Below are 26144 nucleotides of genomic sequence, written 5' to 3'. Positions count from 1 at the left end.
ATTTCTTCACAATTTTATCTCCAAGTTAATCCAAATCCTTAATTTTATCTTATAAATATTATTTTTATATAAGTATTCTTAAGAACTGTTATATTTTAGTCATCGTTGAAATCAAATTGTTTGTAATTTCCGACAAACAATTCGAATAATGGTCCCGGTACCAACCATAAAAAGTGAATTATAATACCAGTATTATTTATTACTCAAACTGTAAGGTATGAAAGCGGGCTCTGTTATGATAAAATCAATACAAGATAAGTATGCTGTGGTATTTATTTCGTTAAGTACATCAGTTAAAAACAACCAACTAGATATTTATAAGGGATAAATAGCTAATGGTTGGTATTAACTAAGATTAGTAAGATTTTTTACTATAAAATTGAAAAAGTAAAAGAGTATACTCTGTACATGATTGCATACTGGTTATCGCCTCCTATAGTAATGTCATCGGGAGCAAATAGGATTAGCTTCATCTGGTCATCTGCAAAAGCATTACCCTCAAGCTAGTAGTTTTTACAAGATTACTAGCTGACCCGGCAAACGTTGTGTTGCCATATAAATAAAAAATGTTAAGGGTGAACAATCTTTATCACTTAGGGGTATGAAAAATAGATAGTAGCCGATTCACAGACCTACTAAATATGCATATAAAATTTGGTGAAAATCTGTAAAGGCGTTTCGGAGGAGTACGGTAACTAACACGAGAATTTGATATGTAAGATTGATACATTTTTACCCTATATCCCATATACAGTATACTATTAATTCGACATATCGAAGATTCATTAAATGAGAACCAAATTAAAACTTGGCATTTTTTAAAACTTGGCTAAAACTGTATTAAGGATTTAAATTGCTCATTATTTGCCTATTACGGGAGTCTTCGTTATAATTCAGAAGAAAGAAGATAAAAGAAGAGAGAAGAAGAGCTAGGGGTTCTCGGGTTTTAGTAACATAAAGTATTAAATTTATTTATTTTGATTGCGTACTTTTGCTTACTATAACTCGCGTTCTCCATATCGTCGTATGAAGAAGGAATTACCGCAAGAAGAAATCATTATAAATTTTAATGTTTTGGAAGGTTTGCTAACAGTTTTAACATACGATTTATTTTGTCATTGATGTGTATTGTTGTATAAAGTATTGGACACAAGAGTATAAAACAATTTATTTATCAAATACGGTAGCATAAAAATGCAGCACTGACCTCGTATATTTTAAGAACGCTCGAGACATATTTTTTTGGAATAGTAGCTTTTCAAAAAATGAAACAAACGCCTTATTAATTTATATGTATATAGTATTTGAAGGTATTATGTAAATTTTAGTAATCTTTGAAACTAAATTTTTTGCATAATGCAAAAAAATCTCCTAAACTTAAAAGTATTTTTTTCAATAATATCACGATATTTATTTATATAAAAGCACATTTTAAAGCAGAGGATATTAAATTTCTATCACGTATTCAAATAATAAATAGTTCTAAACTTCTAAAAATGGTTTCAAAGATACAGATGAACGCATTCCCGCACTAATCACAATAAGTAGTCGGAACCGAGAAATACCGACAAAGCAAAGGAAAATATCTGAAAGAGAAAATATACATAGCTTTGTCTAAAACTCAAAGCCATTTCGACATCGAGTGGGAAGCGTATTTTTAGAAAGCAAAAACGTAACTATTTACGTCTTTGCTTTTTAAAAATAAAAAAATGCTCTCTAAAAAAAGCAAAAAAGTGAATAGTTACCGTTTTTCCTTTCTATAGCCGACTTTATACGTTTATAACTAAACTGATTTGTAGCTTCCCTTGTTCTATTATTGCATCAGTCAAAATGATCCTATGATTATGATATGATTCTTTGACAGACAACTTCTAAGGTTGGTACTCGCGATCAGTACTCTTAGTATGAATTTTCACGTTTTTACAAAAATGATTGTTTTTGTATTAGTTTACGTATTTCCCATACATTTCCAATCAGTTCTAATACAGTCCGCTAGAGGCGTTGATTGGAATTGTATGTATGGCAAATACCTAAACAAATACAAAAACAATCATTTTTACAAAAACATAAGAACTCATACTACGGGTACAGATTTGTAACTTGCCTTATTCTGTTATTACATCAGTCAAAAAGATCCTATGGTTCTGTGACGGACCACTCTTATGATAGGTACTCGCAATTATGATTATTTTATGCACTTATATAAGCCAATCAGCATTTAATACTTTAACCCTTCTTACTGCCAGTTTAAAAGTTTTGCTATACGAAAAGGTAGTTTTTGATATTTAACATTTTTTTGTTGATTATCATAACTATTTAACATTATTTCCCAAAATAACGGAATTTCTTAAAATAATTAACTTATAAGTAGTTATATTTTTTTATATCTGGATTGTTTTTTTATACAGTATTTCTCGCAGTAGTATTATCTACAACTTGGATTATGCCAATCTTTTTTGTATGCTCGATAAAATAACGAAAGGTTCACTATTTTGACATTTAAAGCAATACTGACATTAAGGTGTCAAAGGTACAGAACCCTCCGTGACTCGACGTCAGTGGCACTGTACCCTTACCATGAATTTTTTACGTTTTGACAAATATGACTGTTTTGGTATTTGTTTACGTATTTGCCCATACAAATTCCAATCAGCGCCCCTAGCGGATTGTATCAGAACTATAGTGTCAGTAACGTAACATTAAATGTGTAAATTGACAAAATGGCGCTTTATGTTTTGTCCCTCTTTTTTGCCAACATGTGAGGCAGACAAAAAGACTTGAGCACTTACTTATTGTTACGCTTACTGAGTTTAACGCTTACTAAGCAAACGGAACAGAATAATGGATTGAGTAAACGTAACGTAAAACTGTGGGATGTTTTGAAAACTCATGGTAAGCGTACTGATATTGTGTCTATTTCTGCTTTATAACAGCAGTGTCAACCGCTACTATGTTCTGTTTCAAACCGTGAAGAAGTTCCAAGTCTTCAGGATAGCTAGGCACGTATGGCTGACGGATATCGAAGTGTAACTCATTAATAGTATATATTCTATTAAATTTAAAGACCAGTTACCATGAGATGGTTTGGTTGCTCGTTTGATAGTTCAATTCCAAAAAATCGTAAGCTAAAGAGAGACATCGTAACCAAATTATTACAATCATTGTATGTTTCGTGAAAAACCCATACATATTTATGTATGCCGACCCAACCTTTCATTTCAATCATCAATAACAAAACAGAGCCACGACCATACAAACCAAAAGATAAATCGTACCAACATATACATATCTTTTACGACTTTAAAAGATAGAGGCCGCTTGTAATTGTCTTTCAAAATGAGGAGAAAGAAGCACGAGTTACATCATTTAAGTTTAACCTAAGTCACTTGTCAATAGTATCAATTACGCGTAGCTCCACGGATAAAGCGAGCTAAGCCTAGCTTACTATCTTGTCACAAACATTTTCTAAATAAGACTATTAAATATTATTTTATTAGAGATAAGTTGCTTATCTGCAGTTGCTCGCCTTGGAAGAGACCTAGGTTCGGCAGAGAACCAATATTTGCAGGAGAGAGAAGATATCGCTGCAAAAGTTTATAAATCCTTACTTTTTTCACGTTTTACCTAAAACAAAATGTAGCAAGCATTTTATTCGTACTTACATTGGTGTGTCGACCGGAAACCACAAGATTTGGGGCCACGATAACGTCACCGGGACGCACGTAATCCCTATTGGCCCAATTGGGTGCCCACTGACCTTCTGGTTTTGTTTCTTAATTATTTAGAAAACGTGAACAAAAGCTCTGGTGTTTTTCGGACTTTGTCACTTTTGGAAAAATAGATAAGTAAGATAATCCTCGACGATATTTCTTTATTAACGCGAACTTTGAGCTCGTGCAAGTGTCTCTACCTAATCACGTTCTTTAAATAGAACTTATCAGGCAGAACTAAGTATATTTCTGTACATTTTTGTTCATAATAATACATGACAGTTGCCAATTTTATACAACTTTATTCGGGTTTTAAATATTTTAATTATTATCTTTATCAATAAAAAGTATATTAATTTTATAAATAACATACATTATAAATATTATACATAACTTTACGGTGTTGGAAGTGGATAAGCCTATACTGGTCCCATGATAAAACCGGATAGATAGAGTTACAAACGTAGACAGAGTTAGCGTAGACCTCCCAGCGACATTGGCATTTTTTTACAGCTACCTGACTAACTGAAATTCATACCTAAATATTACAAACATTGCTTCGTAAAAACCCATACATATTAATGTGTTCCGACACATCGTTTCATTTTAATCATCAATAACAACAGAACGACCGTACAAACAACAAAAGATAAATCGTACCAACATATACATATCTTTTACGACTTTAAAAGATTGCTATTTTAAAATATGGTAAAGAAAACCTTTTTACAAGCGGCGTCCCGCTCGCGTGACCTTGGCCGACAAAGCCTCATTCCGCTAATGTACACGCTTAACATCTATGGGAGGCTGCCTTTTGATCAGCATTATGTCACAGATACTGAGCAATATGAGCATCGTTAGTCAAAGCTGTGACTAACCCATTTATATCTCAATGCAGACTCGTAGAGATGATTAGTTGGATTGATTTTAGAAATCAACGTTTATCCCAAATTAGGACATAAGATTCTAAGACAAAAACATTATTCTTAAGACAAAAAAATACAAAGAAACCTCCATTCGAAAAGTTTAATTCACGACGGTAACTATTTAAAAAAAAAAAATATGGTATCTGTAATATTTTAATATCAACTTATTTGGTCACTTTTGATCAGCATTATGTCACAGATACTGAGCAATATGAGCATCGTTAGTCAAAGCTGTGACTAACCCATTTATATCTCAATGCCAACTTATATCATCGGTATTAGGAACGAAGTTTGATTTTAGAATACTAAAACATTGACAAAATATTGCAGTATACAGTAGTGTATAATAGTGTATTTAAGGCAAAAATAATTATAAAGTGATACTCGAAAATTTCAATGCACTACGGTTGGCTTACTGTATAGGCAATAGTTTCATAGATTTAATTCAAAATGGAGTATCTGTAATTATTTTAAAATCGTCTTATTTTATCAGGATTATGTTACAGATACTTTAATTCACGACAGTTAGTATTTATTACATAAAATTATTTAATAAAATATCTGTTACTACATATTTTGAGGACAATCTATTTGGTCAGTTTTGATCAGAATTATGTCACAGATACTGAGCAATATGATCGTTAGTCAAAGTTGTGACTAACCCATTTATATGTCAATGACAACTTATATAATTTGTATTAGAAATGAAGTTTTGTTAATTGGATGTTTAAAGAACCAAAGGTGTATGCATCTACCTGATGTTTTTTATAGCATTATGCCTTCATTCTAAAACAGTACAATTATTGTACCTATTGTACTTATTTCGAAATTAGTAAATACGAAAGTAAGAAAACCCGTGCGTTAAATATTAAATGCTTGTAATCATGATCATATCGGTCAAACTTAATTAACAACGAAGTTAAAGTTCGGACATACTTTGAACAGATTAAACCCGTTTGATTAAAGTTTAAAACATGAAGTTTGCGATAAGGAGTGCCACAGTTATCTGATGTACAGTAACAATGTTCTTCGGAGCAGTTAGTTTTCGTTCTTCACAAGTAGTTACAAACTTAGGTCGTCGAGCGAGCATTAATTGAGTTGTTTTGTCACAGATTTAATAAATAAGTGCAGTGTACCTGGTATGACAATTGTAGTTAATCATTGTCAATCCATTATTGTTCCATTGCTGGGCACGCGTGTCCTCTTAGAATGAAATAACTTAGGCCATAGTCCACCACGCTGGCCAAGTGTGGCTTTGTATATTCCATAAACTTATGGGAACTTATTTTTTCTTAAGAACTCTAGGGTTTGTTTGTTTTCCTTCACCATTGCACTTTCCCTATAAAGCAAGTTCTTTATATGCAGTATTTAATACGCACATAACTTTGAAAAGTTGGAGGAGCTATGCCTTGATTATCAAGGGATAAACTCAATGAGACTCAACTCGTTTTTTCCCATTTATTTTGGTTTTAAAGGTTAAGTTACTATTACTAACTAATTACACTATTAATTAATTAAATCAAATTGCAAAAAAATCCAACAATCACTTCACGTATTTTTTGTTGGCTACTAGAAAAGCAACTTTGCAACAAAAGCGTAGAGACTGTACTACAGATAATTGGGAATGTGAAGAAATCATGGAGTGGAATGTAGGAAGTGGGTCGGAGCGGAGTCAAGTCGTGGGGCGTGCGTTCAGGAACCGACTGGTACAAGTGGTGTCGAGTGGCACAGGGATATCAAGTGCCTACCAAATCCTAAGATCCATATTTCACACTTGTGTCTGTGTTCGTGTGGCGAAAAAATGTTTGATCAGAGTTTTCAAGGGGTTAGGTTATATACGGTACGTTATATACTCGAAATTATATGATGAGATTATTCAATAAGTTAGGTTATATACGCAATAGATTTAGGTCCCCTTAATATGTCAAAATTTTGAACATGTCAGACACTGGCCGTGGAAGTCAAAATACTACTAACCAATCAAATGGATTATGAGTTTCATTGATATTGAACTGTTTATTGAACTCGTAGTGAAGTAAACTTCATACCTCTCCCAGTTGTGGCGAAACTTGTGGCCAGTATTGAAATATAAATACCACGTAACCAATTAGTTTACAATTACTCCACCAGATGGCCTACATTCTCCTCCAATGAAAAAACCAATTCTTGCCAAAAACACAACTTACTCTAACCAAACCTTTCCCCAGGTAAAGTAGACGAGAAGGCGACGCAGTTGCACGCGATCGCGTCTCTGAAGGTGCTGCTAGAGGCCACGAGGCCTACCGCGGGGGGTGCGGGGGCCACGGCGGCGAGACACTCCGCTGCTGCCGCCCAGGCTAAGGAGACCCCGCTCGACCTCCCGAACGGAGGGCTCGCGGATGTCCAGCTAGATGCAATAGAAGAGGTGATTTAGATTTAATGAAGGTTTATTAAGAGTATGATGGTATGTTCGTAAAGATAGCAGAAACCGTGATATTTACTCCGTCGGCACCACCGCCACACCTGTTTCTGGCTAATAATAGCAGTGTTAAGCTGCTGTATTCTCATTGACATACCGCAGCATTCCGACCTCAGGTAAGAATCTAATACTTTTTGAGGTTGATTGTAGATGTCCGTGGGAAGCCAAAATCACTTACCGTCAGGTGGAGATTCAAGTTAAACTATGTCTAAAGATTCTTCAAAAGAGAAAAGGAAATAGAACGGGATTCCAAACAAATTGAACTTAGTGACGTTTAAAAAACAAAAACTCAACAGACCAGATTCACTGCGGAACTTAACCTCACAGAATAACAAATGGCTCCCCGGGGACTCTCAACTGGCTAGCTCTGGGAATGTCTATGGACAAACCGTCACACTGTTACAACTTTACTATAGTAGCTGTCGAAGGATTTTACAAGAATGCGTTGAATAGACTTCTATTCGTTCGGACATTCTTAAATATATTTAAGGATGTTTAAACTTAATTATATTTAAGAAATGTACGTTTTTATGCCTTAACAACCAACAAAGTTTGGAGGAAATTGAAATTGACAACTTATAAAGCCTTTGAGAAACAATAACTCGATCCGTCCAATATTCATGTCATTTTCATTTAGAATCCTGAAAAAATTGAGGTAAATATTGCAAATATGTAGCAAAATTTCCTAGAAGAAGATATGAAGAAGATATGTTTATACATATATTTAAACATGAGGAAAGTCAAAATCCTATTTGAGTCCTATCGGATTTGAGATATCCTAGTCGGTGGCGGTCGAGGACGGTCACTGATGACAACTATCACTGTCACTGATGTGTTAGCTTCCAGGGTTAAAAACATAGTTCACATATTCTATAGGTTACTTACATATATGAAAAGCTGTAATGTAATTAACACGCTATTTCTACCCTATGATAAGAAAGGTTCTTCAACAGTACATTTTGTTGCAATTCACCATTTGGCACCTAGAACCTAATATCAAACAGCATTAAGATGGAAAAGATTTGGCAGCTGCAACGTGTGAATATTAGATTCAACTTACTAAAACTTTTTTAATAGTAACGTGGGAATCTCTCAATTCTTTCAGCAATTGTTTTAAAGCCATATGAGCATTTACTCGTATGGCGGTTTTTCAAAATCTCAGAACTAAGTATATATAAAATTCCTCGGAAGCTGTGGAATGAAGTTCCTCCCGAGGTATTGCTGGAACGTTACGACGTGGAAGTACGTTAGATAGACTGTCTTGCGAAAGTCTATAGGTGACCATCAGGTAGCCCAGCTGTCTTATAGTAAGATTATTATACAAAAAAAACTCTTGAATTTAAAAAAAACTTATGTACTGTAAGCAGCAAAGGACACCAAAAAATAGGACAGGCTATCAAATTACAAAGAGTTGTGCGTACCTTCAAAACGGGTATAACTGTGAATCAGTAGAGCAACTAATATACTAATTAATAATTAAGAGGTTAGCTTGTGATGGATATTTGTATATTTCATCAAACTTGTTCATCTACCCCAATAATCAACACTACCCCTTTTTAAAAGAGACTTAGGCTTCTTCTATAAATAAATCCTGCAAACATCTAAGAACTTTTGATAACGCAACCAGTTATGTTGCCAAGAGTTTAAAATCTTTGATAACTCTGGTTAAAACTATGAAGCAACTTAATTATAACACTATCCAGACGAAGCGGTTCCAAAATATTCTGGATCTAATTGTAATCCAGCTCACCAACGCTGCCAAGTGCAGCGAAGTTTAACCCGTAACTACGTAACTTTGTTCCGCCCGTCACCTGGGATAGTCCCTGGAGCCCCGTTTGTTATCCGACTGATTCTCTTGATTCTGTGAGAAATATTGGAACTATTCCGGTTTATTTTTAACTGGCTTCGAAAAAGAGGATCTGTATTCGGCTGCATGTATTTTAACGGTACGGTTCTTAAAATAGCTGACTGCTAAAGTCTTCTGGTAGCGCAGGCTGTCAAATATACATGCTACATTTACAACGCCAGATAAAACTATGAATCAGTAAAGCAGCTAGTAAGATTACGCCAAAAATAAGGATTCAGTTCAGATAGAGCTTCAATCAAACTTATTCACCTGCTCCGATCCTTTTAGAATAGAGCTATATCCAGCAGAGATTTCTACCACAAAATATTGTGCTTGTAGTGACTGACAAAAGGGAACTTTTGCTGACGAATCCAACGAAATTGCACAGTTTAAAAACTTTGGAAACCGTAGTTAAAACTATGAAACAACTTAATAATAAGACTATCCGAACGGTGCGGCTGCCAAAATATTCTGGATCTAATTGTAATCCAGCTCACCAACAGTGCCAAGTGCAACGAAGTTTAACCCGTAACTACGTAACTTTGTTCCGCCCGTCACCTGGAATAGTCCCTGGAGCCCCGTTTGTTATCCGACTGATTCTCTTGATTCTGTGAGAAATATTGGATCCATTCCGGTTTATGTTAGACGGTACGATTTTTAAATGCGCTTTTCGAAATATTTTCAAATCGCTTTTGATGACAAAATAAAAGTAGTAAGAGCCCAGGTTACAAATTTGGCCTGATGCGTAGTTACCTCTGAGGACTAAGTTGGAACGCCTTGAATGATTATGTCCTCATTCAAATCAGAAAACAGCAGCGTTTTACACTGTTATTATTTGGCATAGGTGTGGTAGTAGTACCTCCGGAGTTGAACCACAAAGGATTCTAACACCGAACCGGGTGGTTAACTTTTTTAAGTTTATGCGTAACTTAAAAAAGAGAACAACAATTCTTAACATGAATAGAAGTACATAATGCCCTTGGTGGTCATCAAAAGTTTCTTGTTCTCTAACGATCTCGTCTTTCAGATAGGGGACCTGGACGAGGACACGACGCCGCTGGACATGTCGTGGCCATCAGGGTTCCGAAAGCGAGTGACGTATTTGTTGGTCGCGCCCATTGTCTTCCCGCTCTGGATGACCCTTCCAGACACTAGGACGCCGAAAGGTAAGGATTTTTTTGAAACTGCCCAAAGTATTCATGCATTTGGCTTTTCTTTAGATAAGACAAAAACTTAACTGTTTTTCAAATTTTTGGAATAAGATTTAGAACAGCTAACCATAAATAAGCCATTTCAGCTTTTTTTTCTGAAAGTGATATAATGCCATACACATGTAACTCCAAAACTTAATGTTTTATACTTAAGCGAGTCGCATAAACATTTCGGAGGTCCAAGTCTGTATACCTATATGTTTTATCATACACAGTTCAGATCACAGCAATATATAAACTAAATTATTTAGTACAATTATTGCCCTTCTATCTTCTACCCAGAACTGTCCTAGTCTTCTCCGAATCAAAAAGGTCGTAGTCAACTAAGACGGACAAATGCAAATTGACAAAGATTATTGACAACGTTTCTTAAAGAATTCTCAGACATTTAAGTTATCTCATAATATTATCACAACAAAGTCAAAACAACTGATCATTAATTTCTGGCGATTAAGACCTAAATTCTTTCTGGTCTTCTCCTAATAAGACTAACACCATCCTATCTTTTCCAGGGAAAAATTTGTTTCCCATGACGTTCATAGGATCAATAGTATGGATAGCGTTCTTCTCGTACCTGATGGTGTGGTGGGCGAACGTGGCCGGTGCGACCGCGCACGTGCCGCCCGAGGTAATGGGCCTCACGCTGCTGGCTGCGGGGACCTCGGTGCCGGACCTCATCACCTCCGTCATCGTCGCCAGGAAAGGGTTCGGTGACATGGCGGTCTCGAGCTCCGTTGGCAGCAATATTTTTGATGTCACAGTTGGGTGAGTAGATTTTGTTTAGCTTATCTCTTTACTATGTCTCCCTGCTAGTCAATGGTTTCAGCTGGTGAATTTTGTAAAGAATACTATATATATGTTTGCTTTATTAGATATTGTAAAAATATTCTATCAAAGTAAGTTAAGACAAGACGAATTAGAGGTTTTTTTCTATGCTATGTAAAGTGACATAGTTTACAACGCACATACACTTACCACCACACACGCACACATACACACATCCGCATTTCATATATTACGGTAGATTTTAATTTGCAGGCATATTTACTATACTAACTAGGGTGGTCTTAAACATATAAGTAAATATACATTGTTCAACTTTGGAATATGAGAATGTGGAAAAAAAATGGTAATATATGAGTTTTACTGAATGTACGTATATACCATTTAGTAAAATATTACATAATAGTACACAATATTTAGTAAAAGTCATATATTACTAATCTTAAATAAACGATAATGAGTTTCAATAATACCTAGTAGTGATAAGACAACGATACCACTAGAAAGGCACATACGATACATACTTGAATATTCTGTGCACAATACCATACGTCATGGTAAAACGGATATACGGATAAACTGCAGGAAATAATCAAGAGAGAACAGCCTGCTATGCGTCTGCTGTAGGTAATATATTATGAAAGTTCAGGTATAAGTCAAAGGTCTCACTTAAACCATTCTGTAACAACTCCAGGCACGAGTCTGATAACTTTTTTTTATGATATAGGAATAGCAGACGAACATGCAGTCCACCTGATGGTAAGTGGATACTGCCGCCCATGGACATCTGTAATCAACCCCAGATAGGATTAGATATTCCCACCTGAGGTCGGCCACAGATGCGCCGCTACCCCTGAGGACTAAGCTGGAACGCCTCAGAAAAGTCTGTCTCCCTTACCACACCCTTCAAACCGGAACACAGCAGCGCCTGACACTGCTGTTATTAGGTAGAAATAGGTGTGGCGGTGGTGCCGCCGGAGTCGAACCACAAAGGGTTCTACCTCCTTCAAACTTGCGTATACGTGGACTGAATGGTAATTTTCTAATAAAGGTTACTAGTAAATAATCTAACAGAACACACTATTACAAGGCAGGCATAATATCGGCGTTTTAAGCCAAGACGTAAGCCAATACATGCTATGCATGCACGAGAGGCCTATGCCAGGAGCATGCGGCGCTATTGTTCACCTTTGTTCACGTTTTATCCTTGCCTCTCGAGGTAGACAAAGCATAGCGCTATGATTGAACTACATAGCTGTGTTTCGAACTGAAAGGATTTTCTTTTACACAAGATCTATGTACATACTAGGTTTTTCCCGCGACTTCGCTCGCGGTTAGAGGTTTTTAATCTAACCCTCGGGAACGTTACTTTTTTTCGAAATTAAAAGCACCTGAGGTACATTTCTGAACCCCTGACAACCTCTGTAAAAAAAATTACGTCAATCAGTTTTGTAGTTAAGACGTTTATGTGAAGCAAACATACAAGCAAATAAACGTACATTCGCGGTTACAATAATAAGGGTAGGGAATCCTTGAGGTTATCCCTGTAGTTCCGGGACAAGAATAGGGCTACGGTATCCCCTGCCTGTCGTAAGAGGCGACTAAAAGGGGGCTTCTGGGGTCGTGGGTGGCAAGAGTGGGAGCTCGAACCACCCAGCCAACGGCCCCGGGAAGGACGGCGGTATGTGTGGTCGCATACCGTCGTATGCACCAGACGGTGCGGTGAGCGATAAGCTCACCTGGGCGGAGCCCGACGGGGCAATGCGCTAAGAGGACTCCGGTTGCGTTCCTTTGGAGATCCCGGAGTCCTCTACGCAGCGCTGAGGACGGCCACCGGGGGGGTTTTAGTGCGGTAAGAGTCCCACATAACCCTGTGTCGCTCCCAAGGCATCGGGTACCTTTTGAAGGTTTCCCCCTCGTCAACAAAAAAAAAAAAAAAAAAAAAAAAAAAAAAAAAAAAAAAAAAAAAAAAAAAAAAAAAAAAGGGAATCCTTGAGGTATCGAGTTCTTTGTCGGTGAAAAAAGGTCACCAAGGGTTCGGCCGTCACATTTTTGCCTCTAAAACAATGGAAATTTGTCAGTTTTTCGATACATGTATGTATACATTTCACGAGTACGATATGTGATTATAGCGCCACCTGTCAAGGCAAAAGTATCCTTTAAGCTGGAACCTTCCGTAACTATTCAATTTCATTAAAATAGGTTGAGCGTTTTTTGGAAATAAGTGTGTACAAACAGTGTTACGACTCACTCATGTCTAAAATTAATCATAGATACTTTGGGAAATGATAAAAAATCCTTTTCAACGAATCCAGTACTTACACTTATTTTAGAGAACTGTAGGTTTGATCCTCAGCCCGGCAAAGATCGAAATTTAGATTCAATTTCTGGGTCTGGGTGTTCGTAAAGTTTATTTGTGTCTCCATAATACGGGCTATAAGTATGATCAACAACCCATTACTGTCCCACTGTTGGGCAGAGGTTTCCTCTCAGTGAGAAGGCTTAAGATTTTAAGATTTCTATGCAGGTTTCTTCACGATTTTTTCCTTTACCATCAAAGCAAGTGATAATAAATTTATAATAAATAACTTTGTAAAATGACTGCGTGCCTTAGATTTGAATCTCGAACTCCTCGATTGAGAGGCCCCCTTTCAAGTTTACTAACTACTAACTTTTTTTTTATAATATAGGAGTAGCAGACGAGCATGCAGTCCACCTGATAGTAAGTGGCTACTGCCGCCCATGAACATCTGTAATCAATCCCAGATAGGATTAGATATTTCTACCTGAGGTCGGCCACAGATGCGCCGCTGCCCCTGAGGACTAAGCTGGAACGCCTCGGAAAAGTCTGTCTCCGTTACCACACCCTTCCAACCGGAACACAGCAGCGCCTAACAGTGCTGTTATTAGGTAGAAATGAGGTGTGGCAGTGGAGCCGCTGAAGTCGAACCACAAAGGGTTCTACCACCTTCAACCAACTATACTATACTAACTACGCTATCACAGCACTATAAGTATAAAAAGCAGTATTTATTGTATCTCTTTGTTCCTATGATTAATTTTGTCTATCTTTTAGTAATTGTCCGCTGACATGCTAATCTAAGAAACTAATGGCTAAATCGATTTTGTCGAAACTTGCACGCGAAACAAACTTTTATAAGGACTAACAAACTACTTATTCTTGTAAATCATTCGTAAAAAATCCAAAACTCGTAACGATGGCATGTACTATCCTTGTAAAAATCCTACGTAAAATGTTCAAATATTATTGGATAAAAAGCTGTTAACCATTAAATAAGGAGGTAGAATCATGTGTGGTTTGACTCCAGCAGCACTACCGCCACACCTATTTCTGCCTCATAACAGCAGGTTAAATGCTTATGTGTTCTGGTTTGAAAGTTGTGATAAAGGGGAGATATTTACCCTATTCAACTTAGTTCTCACCCCTGAGATCTATCGATCGATTCATGTCCATGGGCGACAGTAGCCACTTACCATCAGGTGGACTACATGCTCGTCTGCTACTCCAATATTATAAAAGAAGTATAAAATATTGCCGCCGTTGTATAATAACTTTAACCACATTATTACCTACAATATAATCCCTATTTTATATAACCAGTCTTTTTGCCTAAAAATTTCAGTTAAACTTCACATTATTAAGACTTTTGTTGGTAGAGATCTGTAAGAAAGGAAACAAAGTTCGTAACTACAGAAATCTCTGAAAATATAAAATTTTCGCTAACAATACCCTCGAGGCTTCGACGATTGGTTTGGCAAGACTGCGGAGATGAGAATACTGGATAGGGTTGCCACCTGTCTATAACATTTTATCGTAGGTATTGTATTTTTGTCAATTGTACTATGTATATATGTCGTATGTTATTTACAAAAGCTACTATATATTAATCAGTAATTCGAAGGTTCAGTGATTCAAAAAAAGGTCGTAAAAAGAGAAACACGTGTCGTTCGTATGTAGCCTTAATTAATATAAATGTACACTTTATTATTTTTCTGGATTTTGTCGAATGCCTTACCTATATTTTAAAATAAAATATTATTTTTCTCAAAAAGATGGCAACCCTAATACCTACTACCTACCTAATGGAGGTATTTTTACGGGTATATTACTTTCCAAATCTGCAGTGTTTTAACTGCAACAGAACGAAGACGTTTTTATCACATTTAAGTTAGTTCTGATGTCGATATTATTTTATTTTAACACAATCAAATGTCAGTGATATGAAATTTCGGTAAAGTTTACAGCTACACTAAAAACCAGCTCATTAGTATCTTTGGGTGCATCCTGATTTTTTTATAAAATTGCAGTCACTGCCACCGATGGACATCTATAATCAACCTCAAATTCTTATCTGGGGTTATAACCTTTTAGATTTTTGAGGTCTGCCAAATTTGCGCCGCTATCCGTGAGGACCAAGCTGGAAAACCTCGGAAAATTATATGCCTTGCCCACACTCTTCAAAGTAGAACTTAGTAACAGCAACCAAACCAAAAAGGGTTCTACCACCCTCAAAGTAAATATATAAGATATACCTGTATAGGTAGTAGGTACACAAAAATACTGAAAGCCGGAAATCTAGCACAAACAATACTCTAGGAATTAACGGTTCTTGAGGAAAATTCCACTGAGATGAGATGAGAAAACTCGAGTACTATATAAAGTACAGTATGAATTGGAACGGTTATCTTTTCTGTATTGAATGCAAGCTTAACTTTTCACTTTACTATTTAAGTTAAAACTAACTGTATATAGACAATCATATAACATACTTATCTTCACGTGATGTGAAGGTATCTTCACGTGATTGACTTTATTTTGATAAAAAAATTAAATCGGCCTTCCAAAACATTTCTTAAACAATTAATAATATTTGTTTTCTATTAATCGAAAATGTTATTATCAAGATGTTACGTTCACAAGTATATGATAAATTTTGGAAATATTGAGTTTATACTACACTGAGTGAAGTTTATACTACATATAAATTGACTGAAGTATATAGCGATCTTTAATAATAAAATTAATTTCTTCGTTGTGAAACAAAATAAAAAAAATATACAAGAACTACAAACAACATAACAATTTAAAACCAGAAGCAAATAAATAAATAAATAAATAAATAAATAATTCTATAAACATTAACACTTGACGATTACTTGAGAAAAATCCACGGAGATAAGAAAACGTAAGTACTATATAAAGTACAATATGAATCGAAACCGTTATTGCTCCGATTGAATCCAAACTGACAAGATTCGAGGGAACCTCCGAACAGCCTCATGAATGTGGATTATTAAACTTTTAACCAAGCGTACGGATCCAAGTAGAACAGTAGGTCAACGGTACAAAAGATTTAAAAAAATATCTACAAGGTATAACCTTCTTGGCTCTTGCCCGGATACGCGGGGTTTTTATAAATTTATAACAAACTTGCACCCTATTTAGTCGGACCCTTTTAGGGGATCACTTTTCAAACCTTATTTAGTGTTCACGGGTGATCATGCACAAAGCAGTTTGTTGAGACATATATGTACGAACAATAATATATTCTGAATTTTGTTTTGTTTATATTCCGGGAAGACTAGCACCTAGGAACAGTATCCAATCGCAGTGTCTTAGAAGCTAGATTGACCCACCGAAAAACAATTATTAAATCTGTATTTAAAACCAAAACATAGCTTTGTGAAAACTTATTTAGTAACGATACTCATATGTTCTACAGAAAGTACTTTCGGAAAATTTCATGCTTCAAGACCAAGTAAATGCGAATTATATAATTCGCCACGATAATTATTATTTATTATGAATTAATATACATTTATTATTTATTATATCCATCATATTTTTGGAATTTGGTATTAACGAGCTGAGTGGCGAAGAGGTCACCATATCGGTCTGACGCGTGCAGAGTTTCGGGCTCGATCCTGGCCAGACAGATATCTGAACGATGAGTTTAGTTATAGATAGAGGTAAAGATAGAGATAGAGTTTTACTCTTCTGGATCTGGGTGTTTGTGTATTCGTCTTTATATGTGTCCATGGCACCCATGGCATAGGGAATAATACTATAGGGCTGTTAGTGTAGAAAGCATATATGTAATTTCCTGATATAATAAAAGATGGCGCTAATATCCATAAAATAACGATTATACTAACTGCGTCTTGATTGGACAGAGAAAAAGGAGATATAACCTGCAATCTCGCAGCAGTTGGACTGCCGCCAACTACGTATACTCGCGGGAACTCCGTTTATAGCATAATTTGGAGAGCTCTCAAGACAAATGAACAGTCAGCTTCTTTCGATTATGTTCTGTAGTGTCATTGGGTGCTCGACACATCGAGAAGTGGAGGAAACCGCGTCTTAAAGTATTAAGTAAGAATATTAGGTGCTTTTTTTCTTTTTATATTGAGTTTTTAAAGAGTAAAAAGTTTTCCAAAAAACGTTACACATTTTTAAATTAAGATTAAATTTCTTTGATAAAAATTATTCAAAAGTTGTTTTTTTTTTTTAAGAACTACTCAAAAGGAAATGCTGTTTATATTTCATTCATACAACATGTCGGATCAATATTATTGTTAAGAGTTCTTTGATTGTGGATTTGGGGCCTTCGATTAAGTACATGTACAAGTACAAGTAGTACTCGTCAATGATAACAACCTAGACAAAGGTCTTTCATGCCCTCCAAAACACGAAAGCGCACGTGCTCTCTCTGCGGGACAAGAATGTGGCTCTTACTTTTTAGATCGGACACGATACACACAAGCCGCGAAGCGCTTTTGTTACGTATTCGAAATCAAGCGATCCTAAATGAGGTCAATGTGAATTATTCCATTTGTTGGAGTTTTCATTCAATAACAGTTACTGTGGCCATTATGTGTATAATGGGGAAAGTTATTATCCTTGTAAGGGTGGTTGGTTATTTGTAGGTAATGAATTTGAAGTTAATTGTAAAATTGAGAAAGTTTGTTATTTATTTATTCATTATTGTTTGATAATTTACTTGACGTAAATTTCTGTTTTTACACAACCGCAGAGGGTAATGTTTTGCGAGGTTGTGTATGGATCTGTCTCATTCTTTGGCATGCCTTTCAGCCCAAACGGCTTGACGGATTTTTTCATATAAGGTGTCATTGGATTCTTCAAAATTGTGGGAGCGACATAGGCTACATTACTATCCTTACCCTTACCCTTTCAGTTAATTATTTTTAAATCTTAATTTGTTTTTTAACAATTTCTTCCCATACCACAGAGTTCTAATACATCATTCGCATAAAAATAAGGCACAAACTCAGTTTGTTTCGAGTAAATCTTCAGAGGCTCTCAAAGTGTGGTTTCTGGCTAATCACGGCTATACAAGTGCCAGCGGTTTCCAAATGTCAAGGAGAACCACGAGCGGCGCGAGTTCACGGCCTTTGTTCCAACCTGAAGACAGAGAGTATCTTGAAAAACATAATTCTGAAAGTAGCTACGTATAAACTACCAATATTTTGTGAGCTTGTGTTAAAGTAAGGTATAACAGAAAGTGGTTTTGTCTTTATCATTTTTAAATGGCTGTTATTGTTTCTGGTTTATGTTTCGTTGTTTGAAAACCAGTGGTCCCTGCTCCAAATTTAATTCGCAGTCAGACACATAAGTAAACAATAAATTAATTTTAGTTCTGATTCTGAGTTTCTGCATGTCTTTGCGTGTGTTGAAGGTGGTAGAAACAATTGATGGTTTGATTCCGGCGGCACCACCGCCACGCCTATTTCTGCTTAATCATTGCTATTATTAAGGAGATATACTTATCAGAGTGGTTCCAACTTAGTCCTCGGGGGTAGCATCTGTGACCAATCATCAGGGAGGATTATCATACTTTCTATTACATGTTCATAGTTGCCACTTACCATCAGGTAGACTACATTTTGTAGGTTCGTTGGTTCCTTTATAACATCATCATCACCAACCCATTACTGTCCCACTGCTGGGCACGGGTCTCCCCTCAGAATGAGAAGGATTAGGCCATAGTCCACCGCGCTGACCAAGTGCGTATTGGTAGACTTCGCATACCTTTGAGATTTTTTTTTTTATAAATCTCTCAGGTATGCAGGTTTCCTCACGATGTTTTCCTTCACCGTTTAAGCAAGTGATAATTATTATCTAATACGCACATAAATTTGAAAATCAGAGGTGCGTGCCTGGGATTTGAATCTCGGACCCCTCGATCGAGAGGGCGCGTTTCTTAACCACTAGGCTATCACTGCTTGTTTTGGTTTGCACTGGATCCTTTATAACATAAGGGTATAATTAATTTGGAACCAACTTCTTATTACTTACATAACATAAATACTAAAAAACATGCTTCATAAATTAGGTAATACTAAAGAAACATTTTTATTAGCATAATTGACGGGACGTAGACAAAAGCCAACCTTAACTCTTTAGGCTTTGTAAAGGCAACCTTTAGCATTTCGTAGCTACTTGTTGTGCTTACAATGTAAGCGGGGGAAATGGACGGCTACTATTGTGAGTAGCGCGGAGTGAAAAATATATAAATAGTCGAGTCGGTACACGAATATCTATAGAAATAAATTTTAAAGTGTACGTTTATCTTATATATAAAATTCTCGTGTCACAATGTTAGTTACCGTACTCCTCCGAAACGGTTTTACCGATTTTCACCAAATTTTATATGCATGTTCAGTAGGTCTGAGAATCGGCTACTATCTATTTTTCATACCCCTAAGTGATAAGGATTGTTCACCCATAACATTTTTTTATTTATATGGCAATACAACGTTTGCCGGGTCAGGTAGTAATTTTATAAATAAATGCAATTTACTAAGCTTGTAATATTTTTATTCGCTAATTCAAGTGATTTTAAAACGCCACGGCTACAGATTACAGTCCTACCTAAGAGGTAGTAAAGTCAACCAGGAACTCGTAAAGTCCACAGAGACTTTACTACCCCTGAGGACTAAGTTGTAATACCTCGGATAAGTAGGTCTCCCTCATACTCCTTAAACCAGAACACAGAAACGCTTGCTGCTATTTGGCAGAGATAGTTGGCGGTAGTATCTTCATAGTCGAATCGCAAAGGGTTCTACCACCTTCAAAAACAGACGTAAGGAGAGATCTAAGCCCAACAGTGGGACATTCAAAACATTGCAGCCAATAGGCCATTCTAATCATACAAAACTTGACTATAAAACATCAAAGAGATCATACAAAATGTGGTCCGCAAATTGATAGCAGCTTTATAAACTGCAAGCTTGCAAGTGGCCCGATCGATAAGACGCAACACAAACAACCAACCTTATCACAATGAAATAGAGTTTAAAATTGTTCAACTGGACATGCCTTCAAACTTTCTTTGGATATGCAAGACCTTTATTCCATTACAATAAGGTTGAGAATCGCTGGATATATTCTCTGTGGAACCTATTTTCGTTTTCCGGTAAGAAAATTTGAATTTAATGCCGTATCTAAGAATTTTCGAATGGCCTCAAGATGTTCGGTTTCGATAGTATTGTCAAAAAGAATTGCGGTCAATATTTGTGACATGGTTTGAATATACCTACCAAGCACTTAAAAAACACAATTTGTGTTTGGAAAATTCTATGGATTTTGGATTTTCGTATGAGGTAGGTCATTTGGGTAAGTAAAATACTTTTTACCGATTTGCAAAGTTAAGCAATGTCTGAAGCTAATGCAGGTTGGATGGGTGAAACATGGTTCCGTGGGAGCGCATACTGGAGTATGATTTAAGCTTTTTCCATTTTAAAAATACTTATTGCAATCTGACGACCCGCGTGGCGGAGCGGCCACCATACCGGTCTGACGCGTAAAGGGTCCCGGGTTCGATCCCCGGCCAGACAGATATCTAAATAATGAATTTATCTATATATCTCTCTCTGGGTCTGGGTGTTTGTGTATTTGTCTATGTGTGTGTCCATGGCACCCACGATACAGGGAATCCTAGTGTGGGGCTGTGAGTGTAGAAAGCGTTTATTTATTTAAGCGTTTATCTTATTTTTTATAAATGGACAGTGGACGCCGCCTTATAGCAGCCGTATTCTTGTCTGAGGCAATCCAACTGAGTCCTCAGTAATAGCACTCCCAACATCTGTGGCCAAGCTCGTGTAGGACTCTAATTCTATCTGGGTTTGATTAAAAATGCCCATGGGCATTATCGGCCACTTACCATCACGTGGTATGCAGGCTCGTTTGCTATTCAATATTAAAAAATATCTGTACTTTTTCCTACTTCTGTAATAAAAAATCCATTTTCAATTCAATTTCAAAGGGAGGGTCCCTTTAAATAAAACGTACTCGTACATACGCTGTCAAACTTGAATGAAAAATGGTACTAAAAACTTTAATACCTCATATCCAATTCCACAAACTTCACAAATAGGTTGCAGTTTGAAACGGCAAATTATTTTTATCTTCAAAATGTCTGCCTTGCCACCGCAATGCGACTATCATCTCAAACGGAATCTAAACCTACATTACGTCTTATAAGAGCGATACGATGTTGATACGTTTTGGTATTTTAGACAGTTTTGATAGTAGATTTGTACAGTTTGTAGTGGTTAAGAAACTCGGCCTCTCGATCGAGGGGTCCGAGGTTCAAAGCCCAGGCACGCACCTCTGATTTTCAAAGTTATATGCGTGTTTGAAATTAATTATCACTTGCTAAACGGTGAAGGAAAACATCGTGAGGAAGACTGCATACGTGAGAGATTTATAAAAAAAGTGTCAAAGGTATATGAAGTGTACCGATACGCACTTGGCCAGCGCGATAGACTATGGCCTAATCCTTCTCATTATGAGAGGAGACCCGTGCCCAGCAGTGGGACAGTAATGGGTTGTTGATGATGATGATGATGATGATAGTAGGAGTAATCGTAGAGGTCTCTTAATTCACATTTAAATGCCTGAGACATTATAAATAAGTCTGATAATTTTCTTTAAAAGGATTTTCAATTCGGTCTTTAAACTGAAAATAATTAAAATGAAACGAAAATGTACACGTAATTTTTCGTAAATGGAAGAATATATATAAAATTTCTTTTTAAATACTCCGTTGATCCTCTAAATAAAAATATTGTCTGATATCTACAGAATTAAGCATCTTACCGTTTTCAAATACATATGTAGTAGCTACGAAACTTCTGTAAATTAAATAGAGATCTAGACCCAGAACAGAAACTTAAAGTCATAATGTGATCCCTGTGATGCTGTGATGTGTTCTGTGCCCTTACAATGAGTTTTTACGTTTTGACAAATATGACTGTTTTGGTATTTGTTTACGTATTTGCCCATACAATTTCCAATCAGCGCCCCTAGCGGATTGTATCAGAATTATGGTGTCAGTAACGTAACATTAAATGTCTAAATTGACAAAATGGCGCTTTATGTTTTGTTTCTCTTTATTACGAACATGTGAGGCAGACTGAAAGACTGGAGCACTTACTTATGGTTACGTTAACTCAGTAGCACTACCATGAGTTGGCATAGAAACGCCACTATAGAAATTGTAAATAGAAAACTATTGTCATTTTGCTAGTGAATAACATAACTACTATCGTTACGGTATTTCTTGACAACGTCTGTCAAATTAATGACACATGGGACCGAATTTGTATGGCAATAGATCATAATGACATTCGCTAGCGATTTGATTTCGATAGGTTTTTTACGTTACGAGTGGCTCACACTACGGAATTTAGTTCTACGAGTAACCACCAGAGGCGCTGTACAATTTTTCATACATTTATTTTACGCAGTCGCTAGCGAGTAATACTTTTGTAAACTCATGGTAGTGCTACAGTATACTGAAGCAAACGGAACAGTACCCTTACCATGAGTTTTTACGTTTTGACAAATATGACTGTTTTGGTATTTGTTTACGTATTTGACCATATAATTTCAAATCAGGGCCCCTAGCGGATTGTGTCAGAACTTGGAATACAAACAATGTAAACAAATACCAAAACAGTCATATTTGTCAAAACGTAAAAACTCATGGTAAGGGTACGGAATAAATAATTGAGTAAACGTAACGTAAAATTGTAGGATGTTTTGAAAATTCGTGGTAAGGGTACTGATTGGCCGGGGATCGAACCCGGAACCTGCTACATATCGGACCGGTATGATTGCTGCACGCGGGTCATCAATCACTACTATCCTCAAAATACTTTTAGAAATATTAAAAATCTGAGATGAAACACAATATGAGACCATCTGAGCCCAGAAACAAAGGCCCGAAGGCTCTACGCACTGTAAAACCGCTAGCACGCAATACGGGTATAAAACTTGTCACGACTTACAAGGCAGCGGCCTTACTTTCAGTTAGAAATAGGGTCACGGCTATTTTTTTATACAAAGTCAGGACAGTTAACACCTAAGCTTTTGCGTTCCGTATTAAAAAATCGTCAGGTTACGTCAAAGTTGCTTCTACCACTACTCTTACGCTCCATAGACGTTATGAGGCCCTAAGTCCGTTTGTCCACCGCCACAGTCACTGAGCCGATACCGAGAACGAGATTATTTCAGGTCGATTTTAATATGACGTGACGGCGATAAGTCCAAACGTGTTTTATATTACCGGCACATCGGCCCGACAAAATCTCGGTTCCGATCTAGCGGTCACGCCGATGGTGCTCGGGTGACGGACATGCGGTGGACAAGCGGCTATAGTAAATGTATGTACCGCTACTTCGGCGCTGTCATTAATTATCGGTAACGGCTCGGTGACGGTGGCGGTGGACAAACGGCGTAAGGGATCTAATTTAGTTAATCATAGTGACTAAGGCAAATAGGGAAGATGGAGGCATATAATAATTCCTCTACAATCCCCTTTAGCCTAGAACATAAATAATAATAAATGGGCAATTACGAGTCGAACTCACACACAGAAGGTTCCGTAACACTAAATTTTATTTATTTATTAAGTATTATATTTGTTCATTTTGTTATTATGGCAGCTACTAGACGAGCAACGGATTGTAATAATTTAAACTGTCTTCCTATTACATTACAATAGATAGTACGAAAAATACCGTTTCTTATAAGAGGCTGCCTTTCTATTTTTACCTTGTTTATTTCTTTTTGTAGCGGCCATATAAAAATACCTCTGTAAAAAAATCAATCAATTATTTATTACGGTTCAAAAGATAGAGCCCTGTGAGATAAGGACAGGCAGCGGAGTTTTCGTAATAAAGTTCCGTTTTACCATTTGTGCTCGGAACCCTAAAAACATATTTTACATCAAAACTGTCCCGCAAAACCCAAGAAATATGGACCACGCAGTCATAAAACGTTTCCCTACCCACCACCGACGCGAAAACTAACCACTTGATATTTATCTGGCCATTGTGCCAGCCTTGGCCCAAATATTGGGTCAAATAAGTAATAGTAATTGGCTAAGTATGAATGGTTTTGAGGAGGGTTGTATTGACGCTAAAATCACACAAGGAAAATCGTTAATCCTGATTCCTGACGATCCTAATGAAGATAATGGTATAAAACTATTGAAATCGTGTATTGTCATCGATACTTGATAATTGTTCAAAATTTTAAATTAATTGGACCGTTCAAAGTGGGTAAAATTCGAGAAATAAATTCCGTTACATACATACAGGTCAAGTTAATAAAAGCTTGGTAAAAAATAGAATTCCAATTTACCGTTCGAGTACAGAACTCTAAAAAGATATTTTACATCACAACTGTCCCGCAAAACCCATGAAATATGGACCACGTAGTCATAAAACGTTTCCCTACCCACCGCCGACGCGAAAACTAACCACTTGATATTTATCTGGCTATTGTGCCAGCCTTGGCCCAAATATTGGGTCAAATAAATGCCAACGTGCGTACAAACATAACATCGCGTGTGGGTCCTTTTTAGGGCTTTTCCGTGTTTTGAAAAGAAAATCACCAATAGTTTGTTGAAAACTCTTTACGATAAAGCCTGGGGACATATTGTCTTTCTTTGATAGTTGATAGAAAGAACAATTTATATGTGATGCGTTTTAATCTTATAATATAAAATTTTCAATTTTACAAACTTAATAATGTTGTTAAAAATCTTTTTTACTTACGCGCTTCTAACTCGGTTGGTCGGTAAACTAAACAAATACCTTAACAATGAATTCTGGTATTTGGAACTATAAGACAATGACCAAAAAACATTAAGTAGACTAAACTTTCTGCTGACTACTGACAAAACTAAACTTTGAAGTCTATGCAATTCACCTGATGGTGACAAATCACTGCCGCCTACGGAATAAGAGTCTTACCTAAGGTCGAGGCTCGAGACGCATAGCTACGCCTAAAGACTTATTTGGGACTCCTGGGAGAAGTATATCTCCCTTACCACCCTTACACCCTTCAATTCGGAACACAGCAGCGCTTAAAACTGTTGTTATTAGACAGAAAAAGATGTGTGCAACTGACTGTCGGCGCTGATCGCCGGCGCGTTCGATCGCTCATATATGAGAACCCTTCGTGAACTCCGTGATTACCGCTACTTTGTTACCACGGAGACTTGCGTGTTTAAGCCCTTGGTACTTTCCCTTACCTTTATTGTATAAGCAAACAGGACTCGCCCTTGTAGATTGAATCTTATCAGAACATTGTTTAGGTTTCGTTTTCGTGAACGTAACGAAGGTTACACGTTATTAATGGTTTAAACAAATAGGTTATAATTTTCGAAAAACAAATTTTTTCCCCCATTTTCTTCAATTAACAAAGTTAGTTGTGCCCCGCGAATTCATATGCCGATCTTAATCCTTTCTTAATCGATGGCTACATTAGAAAATAAACCTAACCTAGATATAAAATAACCTAAGCTAGACATCTTCCCCCCTAACTGGAATTTATTTTATAAGTCCTCTAGGGGAACAACACCTCTGTGGCCCACCTCAGTGACCACCATTTACCCTCAACTCCTGCTCGTATGCTACTCCTATTTGGAGTTTACTCCTTAAGAAACGATTTGAGTTATAAGGCCCGGTACGGAAATTTTATGAGGAGTAAAATCAAGTGTAACACGAAAAGTTGAGGCGTAACGGAAACCAAAATATGAATCAAGAGTGCTTTTATTAATTTAAAATACAGTAAGTTCAAATCCCATATGAAAGTAATTATTACAATAAAAATAATTAGCAATATATAAAACATTAAAACGTCATTAACTAATT

General features: G+C 36.5%; 1 protein-coding gene across 4 annotated transcripts in view; it reads left to right on the top strand.

Moving 5' to 3' along the window:
- Positions 1 to 26144, top strand: part of LOC140752276 (sodium/potassium/calcium exchanger Nckx30C) — a 91736-nt gene that overhangs the window by 55720 nt on the left and 9872 nt on the right. For all 4 annotated transcript variants that reach the window (XM_073086503.1, XM_073086502.1, XM_073086504.1 and 1 more), the window contains 3 exons: positions 6844 to 7040; positions 9968 to 10106; positions 10664 to 10916. In XM_073086503.1, coding sequence (XP_072942604.1) covers positions 6844 to 7040; positions 9968 to 10106; positions 10664 to 10916 — 589 coding nt within the window. The remainder of the gene's footprint in view (positions 1 to 6843; positions 7041 to 9967; positions 10107 to 10663; positions 10917 to 26144) is intronic.

Source organism: Epargyreus clarus, unplaced genomic scaffold, assembly GCF_041222505.1.
Source record: "Epargyreus clarus isolate Ecla_fem2 unplaced genomic scaffold, WU_Ecla_fem_2.2 ptg000024l, whole genome shotgun sequence".
NCBI classification, from domain to species: domain Eukaryota; kingdom Metazoa; phylum Arthropoda; class Insecta; order Lepidoptera; family Hesperiidae; genus Epargyreus; species Epargyreus clarus.
Note: the sequence above shows the minus strand (reverse complement) of the source record. Positions and strands in the feature narration are given on the sequence as shown.